This window comes from Drosophila ficusphila, unplaced genomic scaffold (genome assembly GCF_018152265.1).
Source record: "Drosophila ficusphila isolate 14025-0441.05 unplaced genomic scaffold, ASM1815226v1 contig_791, whole genome shotgun sequence".
Classification (NCBI taxonomy): Eukaryota; Metazoa; Arthropoda; class Insecta; order Diptera; family Drosophilidae; genus Drosophila; species Drosophila ficusphila.
The window spans coordinates 4,224,071-4,251,829 of NW_025064737.1; the positions used below are offsets into that span (position 1 = coordinate 4,224,071).

The 27,759-nt window shown below is 40.4% G+C and overlaps 2 protein-coding genes across 3 annotated transcripts in view; both read right to left on the reverse strand.

Annotated features, from left to right (window-relative positions):
• Positions 1 to 16,822, reverse strand: part of LOC108098562 (protein doublesex) — a 47,332-nt gene extending 30,510 nt beyond the window's left edge. The window contains 4 exon segments of the mRNA XM_017201569.1: positions 8,088 to 8,805; positions 8,807 to 9,515; positions 14,325 to 14,378; positions 16,256 to 16,822. Of these exon segments, the coding sequence (XP_017057058.1) occupies positions 8,088 to 8,805; positions 8,807 to 9,181 (1,093 nt within the window). The 5' untranslated portion in view covers positions 9,182 to 9,515; positions 14,325 to 14,378; positions 16,256 to 16,822.
• Positions 16,823 to 23,860: 7,038 nt separating this feature from the next.
• LOC108098628 (4F2 cell-surface antigen heavy chain) lies at positions 23,861 to 27,148 on the reverse strand. Of its 2 annotated transcripts, XM_017201702.2 has the most exons (5): positions 26,982 to 27,148; positions 26,289 to 26,467; positions 24,641 to 25,917; positions 24,557 to 24,562; positions 23,861 to 24,314 (listed from the first exon to the last, which is right to left on the reverse strand). In XM_017201702.2, exons 2-5 carry the CDS (start codon positions 26,460 to 26,462, stop codon positions 24,074 to 24,076), a joined length of 1,698 nt encoding a protein of 565 aa, XP_017057191.1. In that variant the 5' UTR covers positions 26,463 to 26,467; positions 26,982 to 27,148; the 3' UTR covers positions 23,861 to 24,073. The 2 variants fall into 2 exon arrangements, with proteins under 2 accessions (XP_017057191.1, XP_017057192.1); XM_017201703.2 differs by lacking the exon at positions 24,557 to 24,562.
• Positions 27,149 to 27,759: the final 611 nt, after the last annotated feature.

A 27,759-nucleotide genomic window follows, 5' to 3' on the forward strand; every position in this document is an offset into this window, starting at 1 on the left:
GACCGAACGAAAAACCAAAAACGTGGGTTGACGCTTGGCTTTGCCGTGTGTGTTGGGCGAATATGCAAATTCACATATTTACTTAATGGCCATCGACATGCTCTACGTTGTCGGGGCTCCTGGCCATGGCCTATCAATCATTGAATTCTGGACATTAAAGACCGTATTCAAGACGAAATAAAGTCGTTTAGGTGGACGCCTTCAGACAGGTCAGGATCCGCGCCGTGCATCAATCAGCCTTAATGTTTTTCGGCCAGCGATATACCAGCATACCGGTTAGACCAGCCTTGAGCGGCGTTGCAAATGCAGATACATTTCGCGAACTTCACGATAATATCGAACATGACCAAACAAAGGTGTGTGCCTCCTGTGATTATATCTCATCGCAACCGATCCCGCCCCGCCCCTTTCGTTCGTTTTGGTTTGGTTTGGTTAGCTTTGATTTGGTAATTTATGAATTCGAGGCTCTGCATACCGACCATCATTCCATTTGGCACGATTATCCGGCGGAGGAAGTACTCCCTCCAAGTACACCGGCGTAACCGAAGGAGGTGGCTCTATGGCAATGGCTAAGTGGCATGCTCAACTCGCTGTTCTCCTATGTGCGAAGTGGCTGAGAACAATGCATATTAATGAAAGGGGGCCGGACCCCAGCGTTTGTCTAGATTCTTTGAGCAAATTCATTTTCCTTTCTCGTTTGGCGGGAACTAAATTTGGATTTATTGGGCTCTCTAGCGTGGCGGCGGCGGCGTTTGCGAAATACTTTACAAATCCAGCGAATAAAATGCAATATAATACGAAATCTAATTTAATAATTTGCATATTTTGATGATATTTCCTACTCTTTACAGGCGATTGCCAATGTGCAAATGGGTTGAACGAATCACAAACTGAATCCAAACAAAAAGGCACACAGAAAGAAATGGTTTCCCACTCAAAAGATTAATTTGATTTTTTGTTAGCCTGCTACCTAAAACATAATCAAAAATGTATCAAGTTTGTTTTTATTATGTATATTATGAGATTATATTTTAAATTGAAAGAGTGCAATCAGTTTTTTTTATTTTATTTGATGTCTCTGATTGTTGGGTTTAAAGTTTAAAACCGGTAAAAACGGACCCTCATTCATTTTGCATGGAGTTGGATTCTGCCGCTGTTGACATCTCGTTTAAAATGAAAGATGTACCCATTGCGAAGCCCCTGAAATTCGATCACATCAGAACCTGTTTCGCATGAGGTCTGCAATCAGCTGATCGATGTAACTATTTTTCACCTAACTGTTTGCTCCGCGGAGCGGAAGGCTAAAAGGCTAGGGAAACTGGCTAAAACAGAATGGGCGGTTGGCTCATAAGTTCTGGAATTTATTACTGACAGCTTTGTAGCTGCAGGTTTAATTGTTGGGATAAGAAACCGAATGCAAAGAAAAAAGTTTTAATAAAGAAAAAAAAAAGAGAGAAATGGGAAGAGTGTTGCAATTTAATACGATCTCTCAAGCCATTAATAAATGATAATTTATAAAATAAATTGTTTTATTTGGGTACAAATTTTGTTAGTCATGAATTAATACTTTGCTCATTAATCACACTGAGTTTTGAAGTCAATTTGTATTTTGTGTAGCGCAAAAAACTTATAAGCAAGGAGTAAGCATTTAAAATGTTTTAATTAAATTGTTTTATTTAGTGTTTCCTATTTTTCTTTGAGTTATATATTATTGCGTTTTGTTCTATCTCAATTTTATCTGATTGTTTTGCAGTGCGTGCTCATTTATTATCCTAATTAAAACACCCTCTCCCTAGATTTCAGATGCCTGATTGAACAATCAATCGTGAAAAGCTAATATCATTTTGTAGGCGCGAGCCTCCTCCGATTTAGCAGATGATAACTGCTAACACATATTCGCAGAGGGCCATTAATCATTTTGGCCCGCGGCGAGACCAATCACACACACGGTTAATAATGTGAGTTCTTAACACCTGTGGGCAGATGCCTGCCATAAATTTGCGAGTGCTTTGCTCTGCCCTTTCTGGAATTCCAGTTCAATTCCGTTCGAAAGTACTCCGACTCGTACTCGTCCTCGTACTCGTCCTCGTACTCGTACTCGAATAAATCTGCCGCAGGGGAGTGGCAGGTTGCAACTAGCGATGCAGTGAACAATGCTTGCCCCAAGCCGGATCATAAATTGCGTGTCTGTGCAAATGTAAACAGAGCTCTGGAGTCGAAGGCAAACTCAAGACGGCGTCCGATAACTAAGTGGCAACTAAAAAAGCCAAGTGCCCCAATCTTTCGGGAGGTCCAACATTGTTGTTTTAAGCAGTGTTTCGCATGCAATTACACCATTTGCAGCAACAAGTTTTTTAAACTTAACTCAGCTCAGCTGGCTTCATAAATATTTTATAAATTTAATAAATTGAGTGGCAAAGAATCCAGCCCGAAGGAGCGATTACTTTAAGTGCCTGCCTATTTTAATAACAGAATAAAAGAAGAGGGTCGGATAACCCATTCTTCTCGAAGCTCTTGATCTTGTCAACAGTATGCCTGTATTTACATTTAATGAGATCGGAAATGTCTTGTTACCAGCTAATGTTCACTTAACGTTAATGACTGACGATTCAAAACTGCAAAGTTTACCTTTCACATTGCCTTTCACGTCGTCATACTAAGTTAAGCTCTTAAATATTCCTTAAGCTGCACAGAAAAGTAAGTAAGTAATAAATAAGCCATACATTTTTCAAATTGTAACAAAATGTATGAATGCAATGATTAACTGGTTTTATGGAAAAAAGCATAGATCTCAAATTTAAGCTGAGTTTAATTGAAAACGGGTTTTGTAATTAAATGTTTATTAAGCGTGAATGACAAAAATGCCAGCTCTTTATAAATAATTGAGTTCAAATAGATGCAGACAATCATGTTTTCTGACAAGTGTTAATAAATCATTTCATTCTATAGAACCAATCAAAACTTTTTACGATACGAGCTTGGGTAATGAATGCAATCAGAGTTTTTCCAGTGCAAACATTTTTTGCATTTACGATATCTTTACTTTTTGCAACATTCTTATACCCTGCAATTTGACTCACTTAAAAAGCCGTTCGATCTTCACACATGATGATTATATTTTTTTGAGGATCCGCTTTCACGGCCACAAAAAGGTTGAACTTAAAATAATAAAAAAAAAACCAAGTGCGAAAGTTAATGACCCGCGATCTGAGAATGCACCTCAATTGAATAATGTTGGACTTAGAACTTGGCCAGAAATGTGGGCTGGGTTTTGTTGAGAGCCCTCTAATTGGTGCCTGTTGGATGAGAGCTGATTATGCCTGTATTCCGATGCAAATGACTTTAGCAGGTTGTAAATACTGCCAACAAGGGATGCTTTAGCCAACGGGCCCGTTGCCTTTGCCTTTATCAGTTGCAGCTGCCGCGTGTTTAGAGCCATTCTGGAGGGTCCAGAGGCCACTTGGCGAACTTCGACTACACTAATTTTCTGCTCGTAAAAACCACTTTAATTGCGAAAAAAGAAAACCATATTTTTATTGTTCGTGTCGAGCAATATTATTTTGTGGTCTCTTCCTGAATAGATTCCGGCCATATAATTAAGCCCCATTCCGGGCGGCGAATATATGTAGTATACATAGGTATAATCCCGACTTGGCGCAGTCCGAAAAGCATCGCGAACAAAGTCCGGCGAAGAGTATTAAAAGTAATGCCAACATATTAACTGGAAATCTCGTAAATTATCCAACCAAATGACCTGTCAAAGTTGCCAAGCGCTGCTCCCGAGCACATTTCTCAAATATGAGAAATAATAAAAATGCAAACTACGCTCTCCAGCTGGAAGCCGGCAAAAACGAGTGTGCGGGCCATTTGAAACGAAATCGAAATCGAAAACAAAATCGGGCAGAATGTACGAGCCCGCAAAATATACCAAAAATACATTTTACAACTTTATTTTACGAGCGCAGCTAAGTTTTTTGTTTTCTTCTCTTTTATTTTTTTTTTTTTTTGCCAGGGGTTTTTCAGCCGAATTGGCGGCACTAAATGTTCTAGACAGACAACTAAGAGATGGTCTGCTCCGGGCCTTTGGGCCTGGCCAAGAGTGCTGCCTGTCTTAAGAGCCCGAAATTAGCACAACCCATTAAATTAATTAACTGAAGTCGAAGTTTATCGATTGCCGGTCATGGTTACCTTGACTTTGTGAGCTCCCCGGATACTTATCGGGTTTGAAGCATTTCCAGTTTTATGTCTTTCCATTATATATTTTTAATAAAAGTTTAAAAGTTATTTACGTTTAAAGGTGTGCCTTTTTCTGTGCCTCATCTTTGCCTTGTAGCTTGGCATTAATTGATTTCATTTGGAAATAAAACGTGTATGCCATCAACCAAAACTAATAAACTTCAAACTATGTATTCAATTTACACTTTAATAAATGTATTATATTACAAATAAATTTATTAGGAACCTAATCCCCTAAATTATTTTGGATTAGAATGTTTAATCAAATGTAAAACTGCTGGATTCCATTTATTATCAAAACTAGTCAAGAAATAAACTCTTTTCTATTTATTTTTACGTCCAAACAATGTAACAAAACTGTGTATAAGGAATTTCAATCGATTTTACTTCCATCTCTTCGGGTAAATATTGCCGCTCAACTCGAACACGATATAATTGCAGTCTAAATCTGTTACTGGTCCAACCAGATGTTTAAAAAGCACTAATCGAATTAAAGTGACCTGAACCTGATGTTTTTAAAATTATCTCGGGCGAAGGATAGTCGCAGGAAGGAACGGCCAGCAGATACCGCGGCTATAGACTGTCCTACAATATGGGCACTCAACCATTATCGGTGGGTTATGATACCCATCAGAGTTAATGACAAAATGATACCCCTGGGCAGGAAAAAGTGCTGGAGTGCCAGAGCTCGAGGTACTGGAGGTACTGAATCTACTGGAGGATCGGGAGAGCCATGGAAAAGCGCCAAGTGTATAACCTCTCGGCTGGAGGTGAGTCGAAGTCGGAGTCGGAGTCGGGGTCGACGTCGAAGCCGGCATGACTAATTCCGGAGTGGGGCAGCTGCAGTGTGGGCAGCAGGCCAAACTAATGAGCCGTCCAACTTGTTTTGGGCGACCAGGAAAATTTGCAACAAAGTTGCCAGCGAGGAAAACCAGATCTCGGTTCCTGTTTGAAGACGGGTTAGTTAGCTCCGTGCGCCGGCGACGGAGATTACGAATAAGTTTACACGTTTGTCGACATCGGTGCCACAACCTGGCTACCGTAGCCACTCAGATTTCGGATTTCGGAGCTAAAGAGGAGGATGAGTTGTGGTCAATTGATTGACGAACTGCCAACCAGCGGTTGACAGACAGCGGCCGCATTGTCTGCTGCACTTATGCTAAACTGCTAAACGATCGCTGTAATGTCTGATCCATGTCTGGCTGCCATTTCGCGGTGATAATATGCATAAAGAAGTCATCGGCGAGTGGAAGAAATGCAACTGTGAAAAAGTTTCATGCCTGCTTAGCGCTTTGATGGATGGTTTTGTTGGATTGTCTTGACAGGTTGGCTTGTAATTGTCCGTAGTTTATGCTGCATTTGTATGCCGCGTTGTGTGCCACAATGCAATTAGGGGAACGTGGCCAGCAGAGCGTTGGATGGCCCTCATTGCACCTGATTCGACGGATTCCACACCCCCAGACGGAATTCAGCCGCTAATGAGCTTTTATATCGACGGCCCTGCGATACTGAAATTCTAAGTTCTTGGGAACTGCGACCATAAATGCCGGCCACAAGGAATCAACGGATAAAGTAATGGCTTACTTAATAAAGGAAATTATTCATAAATGCTTGTTTCTCCGTTTATGTGTGTCTACAAGGCATTAAAGACACTGACTATTTGCAAATCAGTGGTATTACTTTATTAGGGAGTAGGCTCTCCAATGAAGAAATTATGAATCTAAAAAAAATGTATTTGTTGAAGGTTCCGATCAAAAAGGGTAGACTTTTCATGTTTTCGAAACAAATTATTTTCTATAGTATGTAGGCAAACTATTAAATTATGAACAGCTGCAATTTCTATATAATGTTTTCACAATTATGCCTAGAATCATCGCAAAAATATTTAAAGATCTCCGCCGTTTCTTTTTGTGTTTCCCAGACATAAATTAACCTTAACCGCCTTAGCCCCCAGTGATCAAATCACTTAATAAAGAATAGGCGGCTCTAGTGCCTTCAGGTGCCAACTGTTGACAGCTTGCTGTTCCAATGTTAATTGATTATTACATGCGCCGTCACCGACGCCACTACGCCTGCCTTTTCAGGCATTTCGACGCTTTCGTGGGCTGTAGGCCCGGTTTTCTAAGCAATTCGGTACCTTGGAAGCGTGCTAAGATGTATTTTAAAAATTATGCAAATACAACAAAAGGGTCTGAAATTATTAAGCTAAAACCTTCTTATTTAACAAGACATTTCAGGTAGCTTAGGTTAGGAAAATATTTTCCAAAAAATAGTTATTATTTTCAGTTCCAAAAAACATGTACTATTTCATATTAACTCGGCAGAGCTGCTTTGCCAAATAAGGGGATTATTTTAAGTAAGTCTTAAAAAGGAATGCTTGAATGGCTCTAATAATTTTTAAATTTTAACTCTGCTCATTTAATCCTTTGCAAAGATTTAGGATATCTTGGGCAATGGGTATCTACGAGTCGAATCCATTTGGCATGGCATTCCCGTCGGTTTGTTTTTGTTGTTTACTAGTCTGGGGCCCCGAGAACAACAACAACTTGATTAGGCCTTCTGTCGGAGGCGTCTCTGCCACAGATGCCCGTGGTACGTGTCGAGACGCAGCGACTTTCATGGATCTGTCCTCGTTGCTCCCAGCGGCGGCATTGTGCGGCCTATAATTAGGTGGCAATCATTTAGAGGCGCGAGATGCACGGCCACTCCTTGCCAGACTCCTCTGTGTGGACAGGGCCAGGATGAGAATACTGTGCAATTTTCTTTGGGTTTTTCATTTTCAATTTTCCCTCTGCACTTTACTAAATGAGCCATAAATACGGCTAGAAACTTGCAAAGATCACAGATAAAGCAAGTTACACGATTCATCATTCAGTCCTTAGAGCCATCGAACAGAGCGACTTTACATGACAGAAACAACAAAGAACATGACTTTAATTAAATTTAATAGACTAGTGCTAGATCACTTACGGTCGGTATGCTGGTTTAATGAAGAACTAATAGCAATAATAGCGCTCAAATTGATTTTAATACCTTGACAAGTTGATTCAGTGGATTTTTGAAATTGATATTTCATGCTAGTTTGGCTTGGCTCTCTCGTAAAATGTAATCAATCACTATATTTATATTACATTTATTTATATGTAATCCTATAAAGGTTAACATGTAAGTGAGCCGCTTAAAGAGTTTTTTAAACCTACGTTGCATATCTGCTTTTCAGTTTTTAAAGTAACCTATTGTCGTTATTGAAAACTCTTTTCTTACAGTAAAAGGACAAGGATGAGTTAATTCTAAGAATGCTGATTCGCGTACAATAAGAATATAATGTATTCTATATCTATTCCAAAACTTAAAACGAAAAACATTTTAAGCCATTAAATATGTGTTGTATTCAAAGTAAATTGGTTCATGCATAAAATTCCACTATTATATTATATTAATTTAATTTTGTTGTTTCGATGCAGTCAAATTTTTTCTAATCAAAAAGTCTATATAACCAAATTAAAATGGAAACTCATCCTCCTGCTAATTTACTAACAACACTGTTTCCCAAAATCATTTGTTAAATTTTTAAAAATAAATGTTACTTTCCATATTATTTTTAAGCACCCTCAGTATTCACAGATTTCTAAATTTTTCCCAAATTATAAGCTTAAACCGCCATTTGAAGATTGATTTTCCCCTATAAAGAACACATACTTGTAGCTACCATTTCATTCCTAAGATAACCTTAAAGTTTTCCGGTTTTATAAAGGGGGGATCCTCTTTGGTTTACCACAACGAAGCAGGTTTTGATTTCGAGTACAAATTGGTACACAAGAATGTATATGGTATAATTAAAAGGCACTCACCCAGGGGCACATTGGCGCCATTCTTGCGATTGACGGAAACTGAGATCGGCAAAATGGCGGCACCGGAAGTGGACGACGGCGAGAGCGACGACGAGTCGCAGGATCCCTCCAGCGACTGCGCGGGCGTTGGCACCGTGGTCATGTGGTGGTCGGCGCTGGTGATCACCGAGGTGCCCGCTGACCTTCCGCCTCCTGCTCCGTTAGCCGCGGTGGCGCCTCCTGCTCCTCCTCCTCCTCCGCCTCCGCCTCCGCCAGCGCCAGCGCCGCCGTTGCTGGAACCGCTGCTCGAGGTGGCCGCTGCGGCATTGATGGAACTGCTCGCTCCTCCGCCGGAACTGCTGCTGGCCGGTCCCACACTGCCGCCGTGCTCGCTGTGCGGTGGCGATCGCAGCGTCGTCTGCTGCTGCGGTGGCGGTGGCTGCTGCGGATGCGGGTGGTGGTGCTGGTGGTGGTGGTGCGGGTGGCTCTGGTGCTGGTGCTGCACCACCGAGGCGGCTGCGGCGGCAGCCATGTGAACGTGGTGCGCGTGGGCGTGGCCATGGAGACTCGAAGCTGCCGCAGTGGAGCCACCCAAATGGGAGGTCGGAGCCGCGGGTGCTGCTCCAGCGGCTGCTGCTGCTGCGGCCGCCGAGTGCTGGTGGTGCAGGACATGGCCGTGATGCGAATGGTGGCCGTGGGCGTGGTGGGCGTGCACGTGGTGGGCGTGGACGTGGGCGGGGGGCAGCGGCGTGGTGGTGGTGGCCCAACAAAGAGGCAGCCCCCGAACCTGTGGGCGGCACCTCGTGCATGTGGAGTGCCCGCTGCTCATCCTGCGCCTGGGCCCGCCTCAAGGCCGTTTGCAAGGCCATCACTCGCTGGCGGTCGGCCGTGAGGCGGCACTTCTCGCAGGTGCAGTAGCGGAACTTGCAGTACCGCTTGTGTCCCTTCAGGGTGATCTTCAACCCGTGATTTCTGCAGCGGGCGCAGTTGGGCGGAGTCCTCGGCGAGATGGAGCTCCCGCTGGAGCTGGAGGCTCCCCCGCACACGTCGTTCTTCGAGTCGATCATGTCCGAGTCGGACATTGTGTCGCTGTTCCAGTTCTCCTCCGAAACCATGTCTGCACTGCCTTGTATCCTGTTTAAAGACTCGAGTATCTCAATTTACTTGCCGTGCCTTAAGCCAGTTTTAGAAGCATTTTCTGCAGCCGCTTCACTTTTGATTAGAGCTTAATCTCTGCGACTTGTAATTGTTCAACATTTAAATAATAATTTGAATGCAACTCTAATTAGTTGGGAACTTTAAATATTCAAGTTGCGATTAAACCTTAATTTGATTAATGATAAGTCTTGGTATATAGGTTTGTATTTGCTTGTCTGTATACTATTGAGAAGTTTTAGACCTTAGTTTCACTTTTTATAATTCGCTGAATGAATTTGAATTTGTAAGCACCTGAAACGAAAACATGTTCATTGGTTATTTAATTGTTTGTACAGTGTTTGGTCAAAGATGTAATATTTTGATTTTGTTTTGAGGTAAACAAATTTCTAACGAGCATCCGTCCTATTTATATACTACTAAATTCTTACTCGGCTGATGCAATTCCAATGCCTTCATATATTTTCACCTGCAGGCACAAATATTTATTATCGATTGAGAAAGTTTTGTTTTCCTTATTTTTTGCACGCTCCGTTAGGTGTGCCAAACAATACATTTGTATTTTTAACGCCACAAAATGTTTGCAATAGTTGAGCGTACACCTCACTCCGAATATTAAGTAAATGAGTGCAGGCAGTGAAAAGTGAAGGCATGGCGATTGGCCGTGGGATGTTGCATGTTATAAGGCAATCAAATGTAAAAAAGAATTTTGATTTGATCGGCCACGCCCCATTTACATAAAAACACATAGTTTAGATTTGTATTGGATATTAGAAACAACTCGAAGGCGGAGTCAGACGTGTAGATACATTGTGTTGATAGAATTAGAATGCGCATCACAATATTTGTATTTATAAAGTAACCTAAAGGGTTCTGGATGATGCGCAAATAGCTACGGGACAGGTTTAAAAATTTAGTTGACTAGGGTCAAATGTTTATTGAACTCGCAATAAACTTTTTAAAATTGTATTTAAAATTCAAAAATACAAAAGACGCAATTTGGTAAGTTAAAAGTCGTATAGCAATAACTTAACATTTTTAGGTTTACAACAAACATAATATTAAAGAAAAAGTAGGTGCCATTTCTGATTTTACTAAGTATGATAACAGTTTCCAGACTTTGGTCATAATTAGTCAAAAAGTTTTTGAAATTACATAGATCAAAGTTAAGTTGGCATGATATTAGCTTTAAGATCTGTTTTCGAACGTTAGCAAAAGTCCGTTGTTAAAAGTCTTAAGATTGTGGAAAAATTAGAAATGGCACATAAAACGTACCTTTAATATTTTATTTGACGAAAACACATTTAAATAATGTGAAGAGTGTTGATATGCGGAAAAAAAATTCAAGAATATCTTATAGAGATATAGTGGTAAACGTTGCTGTACGCCAAAATGTATGCAATAAATTATTTCGTGAAAATTGAAGTGAGGTGTCGATCGACGCGCGTTTTGATACTACCCCAAATTACAGGATAGAAGTTCTTTGGACAAGAACTAAAATTCACTTAATAAAAAAATCTTTAAAAAACGTTCGACTTTTTTTTTTTTTTTTTTTGAATTAGTGCTCTATAGGAAAATAAAATAATTTATTTACATTATGATTATTTAAACTCGTAAAATGTTGTTATCTTTGTATAATATCTTAACTTATATTCACCTGTTTAACGTATATATATGTTTATATATATTTTTTTTTTAATTCTTTTGATATTATTTTCAAATACGTTATAAGTATATTAAATTAATATTTAGTTAAAGTTAAATCCATATACGTTGGTTTTAGAAGTATGGTGTATTTGACGGAGTATTTTCGATGATATATAATAAATGGTAAGCTTTAAATAACCTTGCACTTAACACTTTATTTTCCACAATTCCGATTATACAATTTCTCTTAGCTGTATCTATTAAAATATCAATTAATATTCGTCACACAACAAACAAAAAATCACACTTAAAGTGTTGCACGATCGCGAGCGCCTTGCAAAAAGCCGCCGGTAAAACGACCGGCTGAAGAACTCGATTGCAGACCAGTTAGGCGATTAAGTCAGCACGATAGTAGCGTGAAAAATCAATATTTATAGGACTGCTCAGATCTGGTGTTTATCCGTGAATTATTTCAAAAACGTTCCGCGAGTCGCGAGCCGAGCTTTTTTGATACTGCTGCTGCTGACCGATCTGAAATCTTTGGCATGCACAAGGCAACTCACATTGGGCCGCAAGACGCGGATGCAAAGAACTCAAAAGCGCCGAGCACAGCGGTCGGCGAGTGCGACAGTATTGGTGTCGCGGTCTGCGTGTGTGTGTGTGAGATGTTTGCCTCTGTTTGCGTGCCAGCGGGCACCGCCAACGAAACGGAACCGAAAATCGCATCGAGAGAGCAAGAGCAGCGCACCCAAACCACACCACAGTGGATCAAAAGTCCTTGATAATCCTGTAAAGCGCGGTTGGTGGTTGAAGCTGTGCAACAAACGTTTTTGATCGGTTTCCTTGTTTGGGAAATAATTATAATTTTTTTTAACATGTAAAATATATTCTAAATAGTCTCGAAAAATTTGCAATTTTAAAAATCACGGTTAAAATTCAAAAATATATATGGGTGATTCCATATCAGATTTACAGTCGATATCGGGAAATTCGATGAGATATTTTTTTCATGCTCTTTATCGAAAATAAATCGACACGTATTTTTTCATATGGCTCAGAAAATTTTTTTGACAAAGTTATGATTTTTTGAATTTTTGATGAACTGCCCTTTTTTGATGACAGTCGCGTTTTCCAGCCCCAATAACTCGAAAACCGTACGTCGCAGAAAAAAAATGAATAGGAAGTAAAAATTTCATCCTTCCTTCTTCTTTGCAAAACTTTCGTGAAAAAAATTTTTTTAAACAATTTTTCACCACAAAAAGTTCAAATGTTTATAACAAATTAGTTTTTCTCCAACTTGGACATTTTTGATTTTTTTTTTTTTTTCACAATAAATCCCTCAATTTCTTCTGATGAACATACTAAAATTTCAGAATGGTATCAAAATTAGTTTTTGAGTTATAGAATTAAATAGCATTAAAAATTCATTTTATTGACCCTTACTATGCGCGCGCGAAGCGAATTGACGCTCGTTAGAGTCGTTGGTCGGCGCACGCCCTGAGACCGAGCGCGCGGACCGTGCATGATAATCTTTAAAATTCTATAACTCAAAAACTAATTTTGATACCATTCTGAAATTTTACTATGTTCATCAGAAGAAATTGAGGGATTTATTGTGAAAAAAAAAAAAAAAATCAAAAATGTCCAAGTTGGAGAAAAACTAATTTGTTATAAACATTTGAACTTTTTGTGGTGAAAAATTGTTTAAAAAAATTTTTTCACGAAAGTTTTGCAAAGAAGAAGGAAGGATGAAATTTTTACTTCCTATTCATTTTTTTCTGCGACGTACGGTTTTCGAGTTATTGGGGCTGGAAAACGCGACTGTCATCAAAAAAAGGGCAGTTCATCAAAAATTCAAAAATCATAACTTTGTCAAAAAAATTTTCTGAGCCATATAAAAAAATACGTGTCGATTTATTTTCGATAAAGAGCATGAAAAAAATATCTCATCGAATTTCCCAATATCGACTGTAAATCTGATATGGAATCACCCATATAATAATATTTTTCATAAACAAAAAAGAGGCTCTATAAAAACCTATTTATTGAATACACAAATTTATATTTTCAAAATAATTATCCCAGATAATAGTAAGTAGTTTCGTAAATACAGTTTATATTATATAAGATTTACTTTTTGTAAACTTTTCCTGATATGAAAATTAAAATATTTTTTTTTATTTTTATCCTTTCCCTTCGAAAACACTTACCTAATCTTAATTGGCTGTTATCGAAATTTTCGTTTCCTAAAATAAAATGCTTAAAAATTTACAGCTCCAATATATGGCTTAGCTTTCCATTTTGGCTAATAAGCGCCATGTTTGAGACCACTGTGCAAAGTCGACGCCGCGTGCATTTGGAGAAATGTGGGGGCTGCACGACGACAAACGGACGGACGAGTACATAGGCAGCCTCACACACATTGGCTGGCTCTGCGGCGTTGTTGTTTCCGCTTTCGTTGGTGTTGCCGCTTTCGCTGCACTTGTGTGTGGTAGTGTTGCCGGTTGCAGTCGCCTTGCAACCTGTTCGCGTTGGAGTTGCAGTTCGATCTCGTTGCAGTGCGCTCGGCTTAGTTTTGCCTTCCTCGTTTTTAATTGCCTCTTTGCATTTCTGCTCGCCCGCTTTGCGCTGCGAATTTTATAGCCTTTGTTTTGGTTATTTCTTCGTTCTAAAGGGCGTATGAGTGATGTGCATATTTGTAGATAGCAGTGGTCTTTCCGAGGCTTGTGCAACGTTCTAACAAAGGAGCTTCCCAACACCTCTGTACACTCGAAAACAACTACATGAGCAAAGTAGCCTATTGGAAATACCCCTTATCTTATTGGGTTAAATATAAAATTATAACACCTAAAGTATTGGCATTAAGAATTATATATCACTTTGTATTAAGCAAATAATTCACATAAATATAAATTAAAATAATTATACAAATTGAAAGCCCAAAGCTAGACATATTTTTTTGTAAATTATGCAAGATCAGACATCGCCCTAATAAAGTTATAAATTACTCTTTATTATGCAGTCATTATTAACCTTGACAAAGTGATAAATACAGGAGGGGTAATTTTAATTTGCGTGTTTAACAACACTAAATTATAAGACACCTATTATGAATAAATTAAGGACGAAATTTATCCTGATGCAGTAATGTGTTGTGTACATAGTAATTTTAAGCTTGGGAAGAGAATTCAAGATTCTGCAACCTATTTTGAATTATTTTCCCTACACCTGCTGTCGTGTTTGATTCGTGTTTAATCTAATTTGCACTTAGTTTGACTTCAGGGTGACTCATTGAACTTGCTTATACAGATTTACACATAAAATGTTTGACGATTGATTAGAACCGACTTCTGCTCGTTATAAAAGAGAGATAACGAAAAAAAATTGACAAAAATAAAGGCCCCTAGTGATAAGAAGTACAAGCTATTAACTAAGTGATATGAAGTGTTTGCTTACCTCAATTTCGGTTGGCCGTAATGACTTAATTCCTGAGTCTAAAAAGTTAATAACCTATATTAAAAAAGAGGGTAAATTGAGCATGAAAGATGTGCTGATAACGGGTCTCACATTTCGTGCTAGCACCAGATACCCGCCCCCTTTCTTCCACCGCCTCTCCGGTAGCCACGGCAAAATGTTGTTACTTCTGCCTCTGTGTTTAAAAAATTGCACACGATCGCTTATCTTGCATGTCGCCTCTAATTTGTATATGTGTGGGGACTTGTCGGAGAGAAAGAATCGCTCCGAAGAGACGCATAAAGAGAAAGACACAGATGAGCCTATCAGCGGAATGGCGATTCAATATTTGCTAATTATGTGACGAGTGGGATCGGGATTGGGATCGGGATCGGGGGAATCTATAAAATATCAAGGGAAAACTGTTTTCACATGTGTGTTGAGACGCGGGACGAGAAGCGGATTAAAATTGATTACAGGTTAGCATAAAATCGTGCGGCTTATGCATGTCTGTTCGTTTAATTTGTCTAAAGCGGAAGAGATCCCGATAAGAGCCCAGTGCAGGTTATTAATGGGCCAACCTTGCGTTATTAATGGCAAAAGCGCCTTAAGTCGTTTATATGATAATTGCAGGTGAGGTGAGGTATATTGAGTATGTAAAGATCATTACAACTGCGCACTCAGAAAAACATTTTTTTAAAAGCACCTACAAATTTTAGAAATTAAAAACAAAAAACTTGGAATATTATTAAGAGCCAAATGCATGCCTTGTGTCGAAGCCAATTTGCCTAATTGCGATTATTCAAATATGTAGAACATCAAAATTAAATAATAACATGCCATTGCATACAAAGTCAGGATAATTAGCATGTAATAATAGTAATAGTTACAACTTCAATGTATTACATAAATTTGAATAATACATTTTGCAATTCTTCTCTCCTCCGGTTATACTGTCCGCTTTAATGAATACCAAAATCGTTGCGGGAAGAAAGTTTTAGGGAGAGCTTTGGCTTCTAAGTGTATCACTCATACGTACTGTTGCCTTTAATTAACTATTTTGTTTATGCAGGTGGCGTATTAATAGGCTAGTTTATGCGTTAAGTTTAAGATCACTTGACAACGTTACACAATTGTGTGGCTCCAGAGTTAATCGCATAAAATATTAATAGAAGGTTTTTGTTATCTTTTAGTACGCCGCTCGAATATAAGAACCATAAAAACGCAAGTCATTTAGACGAGAATGTTTAAAGTGTAATAATACACTGTTCATAAACAACTTAAAAAAAAGCTCCTTGTCAAATATAAATTCTGAATAACTTTAGTTGACAACAATTTGTTTGAGTTATTTTTATGTGTGTAGTGCCCCTTGGATAATCGATTATAAGCCTTGCTAGTGACAAAAACCGGCTTGGGTGAACTTTCATTTGAATAAGAATTCACAGTCTTTGCCACGTAGTGTTCAGCAAGGCAATTTCCGTATCTGGCATTTGCATTTCCCTCATAACCATTCAGACTTCGGTCCAATTTGCTTTTTAAGCCCCCATCACAGATCACCGCCCGCGCAACCGCTTAAAGGCGATCCTAATGGTGTCTTAGAGTCCCATGGCGCTATGCGGGAGTCTTTTAAATGCGGCTGCGACCACGACCTGTTGCTCGTTTCCTGTTCAATTTGGTAGTCAGACAATGGCCCGGAGCCCCAGAGACGACCGCCGACCGCCGCCTGGCCCAGAAACGCCGTACCGCGGTTGTAGATGGCAATCGCGGAGAGTACCTGCCGCTATCGCCATTAAGCCTTGTGCACACGAGCATTTATGTCAGGCAATTACAAGGCAGTTTGCAACGCCCCGAAGCCGGCAAAAGGGCGGCAAAACGCAGAGGGGCGGAGGTGGCACATTTGGTAGCAGAGCGGTCATAACTCATTGTTCACTTACCGGAGACAATTCCAATTGCAATTGCAATCGCATGCACTCGCATGCTCGCAAGCTATCTGCAGGTCCACTACTAGACGCAGTATCTTGTAAATGTATCTGCATCTGCGATCTGCAAACTGGCCGCGCGCGGTGTGTTTTGCTCTGGGTTATGCAAGCGATGTGAGAGAAAATAGCACTCGGAGCGAGAGATCTGCCGACAACACCGAGGAGAGTGAGAGTGTGAAGCCGGCAAAAATGTTGTATTATTCCCTTTATTTGTTATCTTAAACCGAACAAACTGCAGCCACAAAAGACTTTGTTTAGCAGCATGGCACTCGCGGCTCGATCTGGTTCCCTGCAGGTCCGCGCATACTAGAGATATTTTCGGACTTTGAACAGCAACTAAACAAACTATCGCGCAGAATTTTGGACCTGATTCCGCTCCAGTTCTGTTCGGTTGGGCCTGCGATTTCGAGCACAGAACGCGGACCGCGCGAGACGCAGCAGAGCGGTTGCACGAGCGCAAAGGACGATCAGTGCGGGCAAACTGGTTGCGGAGCCACGAAGCTCTTCGCACGACACTCGCACTCGCGCCCGGTCCAGTCCGACTACCAAGCCAAAAGCAAACGGACAGAGCGGACTGAGCGGACAGAGCGGACAGAGCGGACGGACGCACGGCGGACTTGAGGCGGACGGGCGGACCCTCAACTGAGCATGTGTTTGCTGGCTGGCGCAGAGCAGGCCCCTCCGACTGACGTCGCAATGCTCTTGCTATTTGCACTTCGGTGCACCGCAAAAAAAAAATAAACCACTCGCTCGACAGCTGGATGTTCTTCACATAATCCGATTACCACACAAGATGACGTTGACATGTCTAGATTAGGAAAGACTTTAAGTTGAGTTGACTGGCCCGACATTTAGAATACCCAGCACTAATTGCAGCTTTTTAAAGTGCGTTGCATACTTACAAGGGCATTAAAGGGAAGTACTGAAAACGGCCATAACCGAACCAGAAGGCGTATTCAAAAAAGTTAATACGCTCTTCAAGTGTTCAATGCAGGTTAACATACTCACACACCTAATAAACTCGTTTTGCTTATTAATCAATCAATGTCGTATGTTGCAAGCAATTAAATTAAAGATCGATAAGAGTTTCGAATTAAAAGCATTTAAAAATTGTGTATCCCAGTGCCAAGTCTAAAATTATAAGACGTTGATGTTTTTGAAAAATTTTTTTTTGTTTTATTAATAATGACAATTAAACTTGTTTTTTGTAGCCACGCCTTTATTGCAAACTAATAGGCTCGAAAAAGATTGGCATTCGGAGAACGCAAACGAAAGCATCTTGGGAGAAAGAGAGTGATCGAGCGAAACGGGTCTGCGAGAGCGGAAAGTGCATTTGCCCCATTAATTAGAGAGAGCCCCAGTGCTAAACGCCTTGCTCTTTCACACACTCTAGCTCTCTGTGCGAATTTCTCTTTGGTTTCCATGTGTTTTGCCAATCTCTGCGAGAACCCCAAGCGAGGCAACTTTGTTGCCGTGCATTGACGTCTCTGCTTGCATGTGTCGATCGTAAAAGTACTCTCTCTTCCACACAGAGAGTATGGGAGAAGGAAAAGCGCCTTATAAGGGGGGAATCGGGTTTTAATGTCTAGCCCACGATATAGGTCGAACCACTCAGCTGGGCTTCGGCCTCCTCCGAATATTTATGCCACCTTCATTTATCACATTTAGTGGTCCCTTTCATCGTCAGCCGTTGTATTAGTCCGGATCGTTTATTCAGTTCGGCCAAGATAATTGAACCGAAGCTCATTTAAAGTTGCTTTCCCCCAGGGCGCTGCACGCAACTCCCCAAATTATCCCAAAAGATGTTCGATTTGGGTGACGCTCTGCAGTGCCATGGTAATAAAAGGGTCTTGTTCGAACTTTTCGGAAGTTTCTCATCGGTAACCAAAGTGGATATTATGGTTAAGCTGTCAGGAATTATAACAATCAGATTCATCTTCACTGACCCCCTTTGAAGCCTTTTGTAAAAAAATGCCATTAAGACTGCTTTTTAGTTTTCTTTTTAACATTTCAATACCTATCATATTGAAGCTTAAAGTAAATAAATTAAAAAAAAAAAGTAAGAAAAATGAAAATAATATTTTTATTTATTTCCAAAGCAATATGAACATAACATATGAACATATCAAATATATTATCATAATACGAGAAACTTAAATTGCTTTTATAAAATTAAATTAAATCTGTGTTCTCATAACAAAGAATTTTCTAAACAAATTTAATATAAAATTTTTAAATATACATACATATATGCATTATTATTCTTAATAACTAAAGATAACTGAAACAGAAACCTATTTAACGACTATTTAGGGTAACAAATTTTTTAGAAATGTTTTTTGCATTATCTGCAACAATGAAATATATGAATATTAATGTGTCCATTTCCGGTTTTGTTTTACCAGAACTGTGAAAGAAATTAAAAATATCTAGTTGTAATTTCGATGTAAAAATATCAGATTTACAGCAGATTATATTTACAAAATCTCATCATATTCCAATCGCCCACAAGTGAATCTCTAAAATTACATTGGCGCATTTTCTGCATACTTATAACTTGGCTCGCACGCATTGTAGCCAAGATTATTGCGGAGTGTCGAAAGAGTGTGGCTGGAGGCATCTGCAGTATCTCATAAATCAATTAGCGAAGAGCGGGAGCGGTGAGGGAAGAGTATCTCGCAGATACGCAGCCGAATCGAAACTCGTTTGGATGAATTCGCTCTCAAAAAACGCCAACAAACTTGGGGCAGAACGGCAAACAACAAATACGCGGACTACCAGAGAAAATGTAAATTGCAAAGAAACCGGCAAATATTTATTTATGATTCGCTCTCTGGCTGCTCCTCGTTCCGTTCCACTCTCTGCATCTGGCAGATACTCTTGGTAGGACCCGTGCGACCCCCGCATCGATCAGGCTTTATTCAGCGTTCAGTGTTTTATTTTTAACGCTTCCACCGCAGCCATCGGAGGCAATTGCAAACATTTATACAAATTGACGTTTAGCTGTCGCAGTTGTCACCTCAAAAGCCGCACCAGAAGATATACACGACACACCGACGACATCGGGGAATGCTGCCAAGTGCTCGACGCAGAATTCTCCGGATGACCCGGCGAGGTAATGGTAATCCAAGTTGCCGACCGCAGTCTGTCTCCGCAGATATTGCCCCACGCTCCGCCCCCTTCCACCACCCGCTTCCCCCTATCCCCTTCAGCCTCCTCCTTCCCTTTTCCCGCCTCGGATTGCCCCGCAGGCGGCTCGTGTTCGTGTTTTATAATTGTTATGGCCATTCTACAAGTTGTTGCACATTGTTAGCCGCTTGGAGGAAGGGCTTTTGGCTCCGTTGGGCTTGCTTTGCGGTAGTGGGTAGAAAGGTACACGAAGAAAAAGGCATCGTGGGCAAACCAAAATGCACTGGTCAAACATCAATTTAAATTTTTAATGAAGTTTAAATCGAGATAGATTATCTTTGTTTTTCGCTTGTAAGCCGTCAAGGAGTTGTGCTACTAAAATAAGGCGAAGTTTGATCTCATCGTTTCCAAACAAAAACTTACGGGTATAAATTATAATTGAAAAAAATATAATGGGAATTTAAAAATAAGAAAACTAAAATCGTGTAACACATAAAAATATATTTTCGATATAAAATAAAACTAAGGTTCCATGTCCAATTTAATGTGTGAAAACTTAATGTTAGGCTCTGCATGTGATAAATTTTTCGTTCTGTAAAGCTGGGTAGCTGGGAGATTTACTTGAGCATGTGAATCACACACATGTCTGGCGCCCAAATCGCAAATGTGGATCACCACTGACAGTTGGCATTTCCTCTGAAAGTCGGGCTTAGAACGGATCGAGTGCATACTTACACGAAGACAAAACTGCTTCCGTGTAATTGGTTATGCCACAAAGTATAAAAAGGAATTTTAGAAGCTAGTGTTAAGTTTTTCTGATTACATCTTGAATTATACATCGTTTAACATAACACAACGAGATAAACATTCTAGAAAACTGCGCAATAATGCATAAAATTGTTCACAAAAGTAAAAGTTGTTTTTTAAATAACACAAATACTTTAAATACAGATGGTTATATTAAAAGAACTAATAATTTCCCTCTTAGGGATTGCATAAGAAACCAAAAAAACAAGAAAAATGTTACAGCATGTAATTGGATACTTAAGAACCATCAATTTCATAATTGATGGTGTAAAATTTGCAATTTGATCCTAATTGGTAACAGATTTATCCGGGAAAGTGTCAAAGTGTGTGTCAGGTTAATTCGAATAACCATCAAATTAACATGCACCTTATGTCGGCTTTTTTCGGTGTACTGAAAAAGTTGAAAAGGTTCTTCATTTATTGACACACGGAGCTTCGTTTACTAGTAATTGGGTTAAATAATTACCCGACGTCTTTACCATCAACTCTTGCGTATTAAGTATAATGTGGGCAACAAGTTATTTTATATAAAATCCCATCAAAATACCTATATTAAATGTATCTTAAATTTTTAATCAAAAACATGTTTTCATAATGCGTGTTCCAATTATAATATTTAGGCATATTTACCTTTTTCGGGCAGGCTTGAAGACAGCCCCCGAAGACTCGCCGCTTCCTTTTTGATCTTCTTCTGCCTCTTAACCTTGTTAATTTTCAGCTCCCCCCTTTCGGCCAATCGATGGGGGAATTTGAGATGTTTTTTGAAGCCGAACAAATTGGTAGCTTAATGACAAATGGGGTGCCAAAAAACGTGTTTTATGTTCATAACCAAGATACGCAGAGGTATTTAAAGCAACCAGTCGCACAAGATTCCGACAGCCAACAAAAACAAGGGGGAAGAATGGAGCAGTCCTCGAAAGCGGAGGCAATCTGCATATAGAACGCAACCAAAGGACAAACCTTTTAGCCGACCAGCGGGAGGAATCCGAGTCCGTGTCGAGGATGAGGATGAGGATGAGTATGAGGATGAATGCTAAAGGATGGTTGTTGGTTGGTTGGACGAAGTTGAAGTGCGGGCAGTGTAAGGGGTAAGGGGTCTCGGACCGAGAGTAATTTACGCTTGCATGCAAATTGAAAAACAGTCGAGAGCAGGCACTGGACATGGGATTCTGGGGCTCTGGAGTGGGATGAGTTCCGGCCTGATTGAGCGCCAGGGTGATGCATTTTAAAACAAATTGGCACAGTTTGTGAGAGGTGGATGGATGTCGATGCTGTGTTGTGTTGTGTTGTGTTCTGTTTTGCTGTGTGGCATGTTGTTTGTGGCGTGTTTGTCACTCAATTAGATGCAACTCATTTAGCCGCTCTCCCATTTGTTCGGCATTTGTGTGCACAAAATGTTAATCAAAGCCTGATGGGATTTTTTAGGCCAACTAATGATGCCGTGCTGTGATGAGGCAAAGCCCGGGGGGTGGGCGATTTGGGGGTTCCGGGCTTGGCACAGACATATTGATGACAGTCGCTCAATTAATATGCAAAATTTATGCATGGGAAAGTTCAAAACAAACAGACCAACGCACCAACAACATAGAGCTAAAAAAGTAGAGGAAACAAGACAAAAAAAAAAAAATAAAAATAAACGTGAGATCGCGTGTCCCATAAAAAATCAATACAAATTAGCCGACTCATTTTGTTGTTTTTGCCCTTCGAATTGAGTTGTTCTTGCGGGTGCGAATAATCCGTTGTAAGCCTTCAAAGGAATGTTGCACTAGGTTGTGAAACTTGAACCCCTATCGTGAGTATTATCTATGACACCTATTAAAAGGGTCAGCAGATGGTTCCTTCCTCTTGAGTTTCCTAGCCGTGCGGTGAATTAAATTACAGTTTATTTTCCTACCATAGCAATTACTCTCAAAATGCATTCTTATTTATGTTTATATTCGCATCCACTAAAATTTAATTAATCAACTAGGAGGAGGAGGCATGCAACATGGAACATGACTACGCCCTCTTGCCCTTATTATTCCAGATTCGCTATGAAGGAAGGCAGATCGTGACGGAGACTATTAATACGAATATTGTGTTTTTCTTTGGGCTTATTTACACTGATCCTTCCTTCAATAGCAGGCACCTTTACAAAAAAAGTGGTAACATCGAGTGCAACGCGCATAAGATTACGCCTACTCGCTTCCATATTGCAAAACAATTTTTTTTATCCCAGAATGTAATTTCATACCAATGTTTTCTTCTTTTTTTTGTGTTGTAACCTACTTATGTAAATCGTTTTTTTTTGGCTGAAAGCCGATTTCGGTCATGTGACAATTTTAGATTTTTTCGTTTGCAACAAACAAACCGATTGAACATTAACATGTCATCGGTCGTTATAAATTATGTCAATGGTCTTTATGATTCGTGTTCAATCAAAGCATTTCAGCGAAATCAATTCAACCTTAAGCCTAATGAAAACTTTATTTAAAATCAGTTTTCCCATTTCCCCTTCTTGCACCTTATTTCGGTGACATCGGAGCAGATGTGTTGCACATTGCAATTAAATCAGTGGCCAGCCGGGTTGACCTGTCCTGAAGGGTTGGTGCTGCATTTGATGACTGCCTGATGGAAAAGTTGTAGCGACAAAATAATTTCGCAGCGCACAAGGCCGGGTTCAAATTTGTGGGTGGGTGGTTAAGAGGAGGCGGAGAAGGGGGAGATGGGGGAGTGATGTGTGGAAAACCGGGGGAATGCCAGTCCAGAAGTTTCGGCCCCAAGATGATGATTATATTGCCGATGATGATGACCTGCGCAACAATAGTTTGCATCTCAGAGATACCCGACGTGAAGTTGCTTTTTCGGTCGTCGAGTTTTCTTGTTATTGTAGTTGGCTTGCCGCAATCAACTGCACTGCATGTTGCGGTTCCTCGAACAAGTCGCCTTTTGCAGAGTGCTAGTGTTTGTGTATCTAATCACATTAGCACGTGCGCATATCCTTTTGGCCTTTGGCAGTGGGTTTGGTGGTGGTATGCTCCCCAAGCTCCCCGAGCTGCCATTCAGCGCCAGGACTGTGCAAACTAAAAACATTTTGGCCGCTTTGTTTTTGGCTCATTTCGTTTGTCGATTTTGATTATTTGTCTGTGGCTGCCCGCACAGACTTTTGTTTTCGCCAGCTCACCCAAACTATTTGTATCTCAAAGTTGGCTCAAACACGTATGCCACATGCACATGCCAGCTATTTTCTTCGGGCACTCAAACTTTTCCACAAAGGCCAAATACTTTAGTTTCTTTCCACCTTTGCGTATTAAATTTAAAAAGGAAAACTTTTAAATTCCAACTGAGCTGTCTGATCAACTTTGAATAGGAGTCCCACGCGATCCTCGCTATAGATTCCCACAGAGTGGTTTCAAATAGCATGATTCCGTGCTAAACCATTTTGAATTCGAATTTATCGTTAAATAATGTTGCCATTCTGTTGCGGCTACCAGACGTTGACGTTGCCACATCGGACTTAAGCCCTAACTAATGCTGCCAGACATTGCCAATCCAGCCTCATTCAAATTTAAAAAAAATATTTCATTTTAAAAATTATACGTCTTCAGAACCCATTTAAGAATTCAAACCCCATTAAAAGCACCGTTTTTTTAAATGCAAGCAATATTTAATTTATTTTTTAGCAAGCTGAATAGCAAAAGAACCCTTACAGGTTCTCAACAAATAATTTAATTCATTTTGTTTGGCGGCTTCAAATCTCAATGGTTAACAAAGCAAGTTACTCTTGTGGTATACATAAATTGTATATGTGCCTTTACGCAATATTTATGCTGCTGTACTGTTGCGGAAACAACGAGTTTACTCCTTATTCTCCGGCACGTAGGTCAGGATAATGCTGGAGTGCGGGGACACCTTGAGATCCTGGAGATTCACCTTGGCCGAGTGTGTCACAGTGGCGGATTCGTTGACCTTGTTGTAATTCTCGCTGAAATAGGACACAGTCATCTTTTTTGGCAGATCTGTGGCACTGAAGTTGCCCGCTTGTGGCAAGTCGGTGGGATTGAAAATGACGAAGTAGCCGGGGTTTCCAGACTTAATCCTGCGAAAAAATACATTAACTCGGTTAGTTAACGTAACTAAAGCTATATATTTTATAATTTTCAATGATTGGGTATTGTAGAAATCGAAAAGAATAAATGTGTTTCTTGTATGATTTCAAATTATGATTCTGTAATCATAAACAAAACCCAAATAATATTGAGTTTAATTTTATGAAAAGCTAAATGAATTCATTATCGGTTCCACAAACAATTTTAGTAAGGGATAGGTTAATGGTTTTACCTCTGCCTTCAAGTGGCAAGCATGTTAAATTGAATAAACGTTAGTAGAATTTTAAAAAGGATAATCAGCAAATTGTGTAATTACCTGGAGTAGGCCACCAGCGGATCGGCTTTGACCAGTTTCAGTTCACCGTGCATGTAGGATGCAGACCTGCGCAGGCTGGCAATCTGTTTGTAGATCTCCTGGGACACATCCTGGTACTCCACGGCGTTCACAGAAACCACGGGCACGCCCGGCAGCAGGGAGAGGAACATGGCCAGTGCGGATGGATCCTGCACGGTGTTCACATCCACATCCTCGAAGTTCCACTGCAGCCAGGAGTCTTGGCCTGCCTGGAAGAGAGTGTTCTCGAGATCCTTCTCCAGCGATTTTCCCGGCTTCGGGTTGCTGAGCACCTTGACAAAGTCACCGTAAATGGGCAGGTCGATGCCGTAAGCTCCAGGAACCTGGCTCAACTGGTACACCTGCGGCTGGATCACATCCTCCGCAACCGAGAGGAAAGCATCTGCGGAAGCGTTCTTCACGATGCTGAGATAGTCATAGAGGACATCACCCAGGCCGGAGTGGAAGGTGGTCTGCTTGTGGTCGTAAAAGCCGTAGTCATTCGGTCCCAGATTAAAGTCCTTGGGAACCGCCGATGTCAACTCATTATCCAGACCGTCGGAGAGTACGAAGAACTTGGTGTTCTTCAGGCGGAAGCCGCTAACGCCCAAGCCCACCAGATGGCGCAAAACTGACCCGAGTTCGTTCCTTACGATCGTACTGTTCATCTTAAGGTCGTAGTAGCCATTTTGGAACTGCGACAGCACGTAGCTATCGTCGTACTTCTCCCAGGCGCTGCTATTGCCGCCAACCTTTAGCCAGTTGTTCGGCTCGGAGGTTCTGCCAGTCACCCAAACAAAGGCGGAGCGCGCCTGCGGGTTTGCAGCTGCATCTTTTACCAGCTGCGATTCCTTGGCCACGTAGTTGGGGGTAAGGTCGAGGATCACCTTGGTATCGCTGCCGCTGTAGAGGCTCACCAAATGCTTGATCTTCTCTTTCAACTCGGGCTTCTTCACGTCGTAGGTCAGAGCAGCTGGCAGCTCGTAGATGACACCGCTGGCAACGATCTTGTTTGCAATCTGAACATCCTCCGGCTTGCAGTGCTCAATGCTGGCGAACTTGGCATGAGGTCCGCGCTTGTACCAGGGCAATGGTTGCGGGGCAGCGCACTTGGGAGCTCCGATGATGATCAGAATGGCACCCACCAACATGCCCACCCAGATGGCCCAGAAGCACACGAAGAAGATCCAACGAAGTCTCACCCAGAAAGGATCGTTGGCGTACTTCATGAGCTCCTCCTTGCTCATGCCGGTGAAGGCCTGCAATGAGAAAATACAGGGTAAGAGAAAATGTTTATACATACTCCTGTTTAACATTTATATATGATACCTAATTTTAAGGAAATTATACTAGTCAATGGTACGTTATTTTTAATATAAAAGATCTATAAGTGGATGTCTATAAATCGAACTTGTGTGTATATAACTTTATTATAAATAAAAATAAATGTGCGTTCAAGGTGATGTAAAGGTCAAATATAGATTTAATTTTTTTATTTAACAAAAAGTTATGACTTTTATGGGAATTTTAGCTACCTAATTGTTAAATTAATTGTTTATGCATTAGATTACAAATTAATTTTTTCAACAAATAATCGAGATGTAATAAGATATTATAGTCTTCTACTTACTGGCTTGCCCCCGTTGACTGTCCCAATGTCGATTTTGGCGTCTCCATTCTGGTAATCGCCCTTGATGAACTTCACTTCATCCCGGCGCTCGGCCAGCTTGTCGTCTACTCCGTTGGCGCCCAGCATCTGCTCGTCGGCTCCATCATTGGAGGCCACCTTCTCATCCTGGACCATGTCGACTGGAAAGTAAACGAGGCAACAATGGTTAATTGGCTCTAATCAGTTTCAATTACGCTTAAAAGTAAAGCTCACAAGTTGTGACTTTCACTGGAGAACAGAGCAAGCTTTGTAAGGTTATGTTGGAATCAAAACCCAAGCCACGAATTCACATTGTTCAAAAGGGAAGGGGAGGAGGAAACTCCCAGTTTTTCATCTGGGATTTTCGCATGGATGCCTTGCTGACGTCATTCGAAAAGAGCCACGAGTTGAGTTTGCGCCTCGAAAAAGGGAAATTGAATGGCTTGGCTTTGAGCTGGGCCAAATCAATATCACTTCTCTTATCTCTCGTTGCTGATAAGGCGACCCCATACACCCACTCAACCCCAGGCACACACACAAGAATGCCACATATACGTACACTTTAAATATAGATACTTAGATACATTTTTCCGCGTTTCCAGTGAAAATTGGAAGTATTGTTACGTCAGCCATTCAATTTTCTTGCCCGTAGATATGATTGCTTTGTTTAATTACCTTTCTCCGTGTTTGAACTGGCTGCCAGAAACTTGTCTTCAGCTATGCTTTTGTAAACTTCAGCGGAATCTGTTGGGTTCTGAGCAGCTGCGTTGATTGGACTTTCTGGCACGCCTAAAATAGACCGCAGCAAAATTAGCGACTTAAACGTTGAAAAATTCTGTACAAATTAGAGCTGGATAGATTGTTCGATAAAAATCACTCCTTCGATTGCTTTATCGATAGGACATCTTTTGTCCGATAGAGGCGCTTTCGCTAAAAAAGTTCTTAACAGAAATGCGAGCAGCCTCACAAACAAAAATTGCTACAAAACTGATGGCGCGAAATTCGAATTGTTCGATCTGAAAAACTTACCAGCAACGGGGAGTGTAACAGATGTCTGCAATAGAATTGCTTATGATTAAATAAAAAATAAATCATTCGGATTAACTTACCTTGCTGGCACCACCACCCAATCTTTTCAAGCGGGAAAATAAATTCATTATTATTTTCTTAGTTTAACAAGGTTTACTTGTTTTAACTCTGTAAAGAGAAATTTTTTTCTTGTAAGACTTAAAAAGAAACAAATTTTACGGTTTCGGTTTGGCTAATTAAACTTGTTTTATTTAACTTTACCTTAGTTTTTTATTAACAAATTTGATCTTAACACTTAATAAATTTATCTTAACACTTAATAAATTATTATGTTAGTCTAAATGCCAAATTTAAAACAAAGATGTTTATGTTATTAAATATACACGGATAACCAATTATGTGTTATCTTTTTCAAATAATAAAC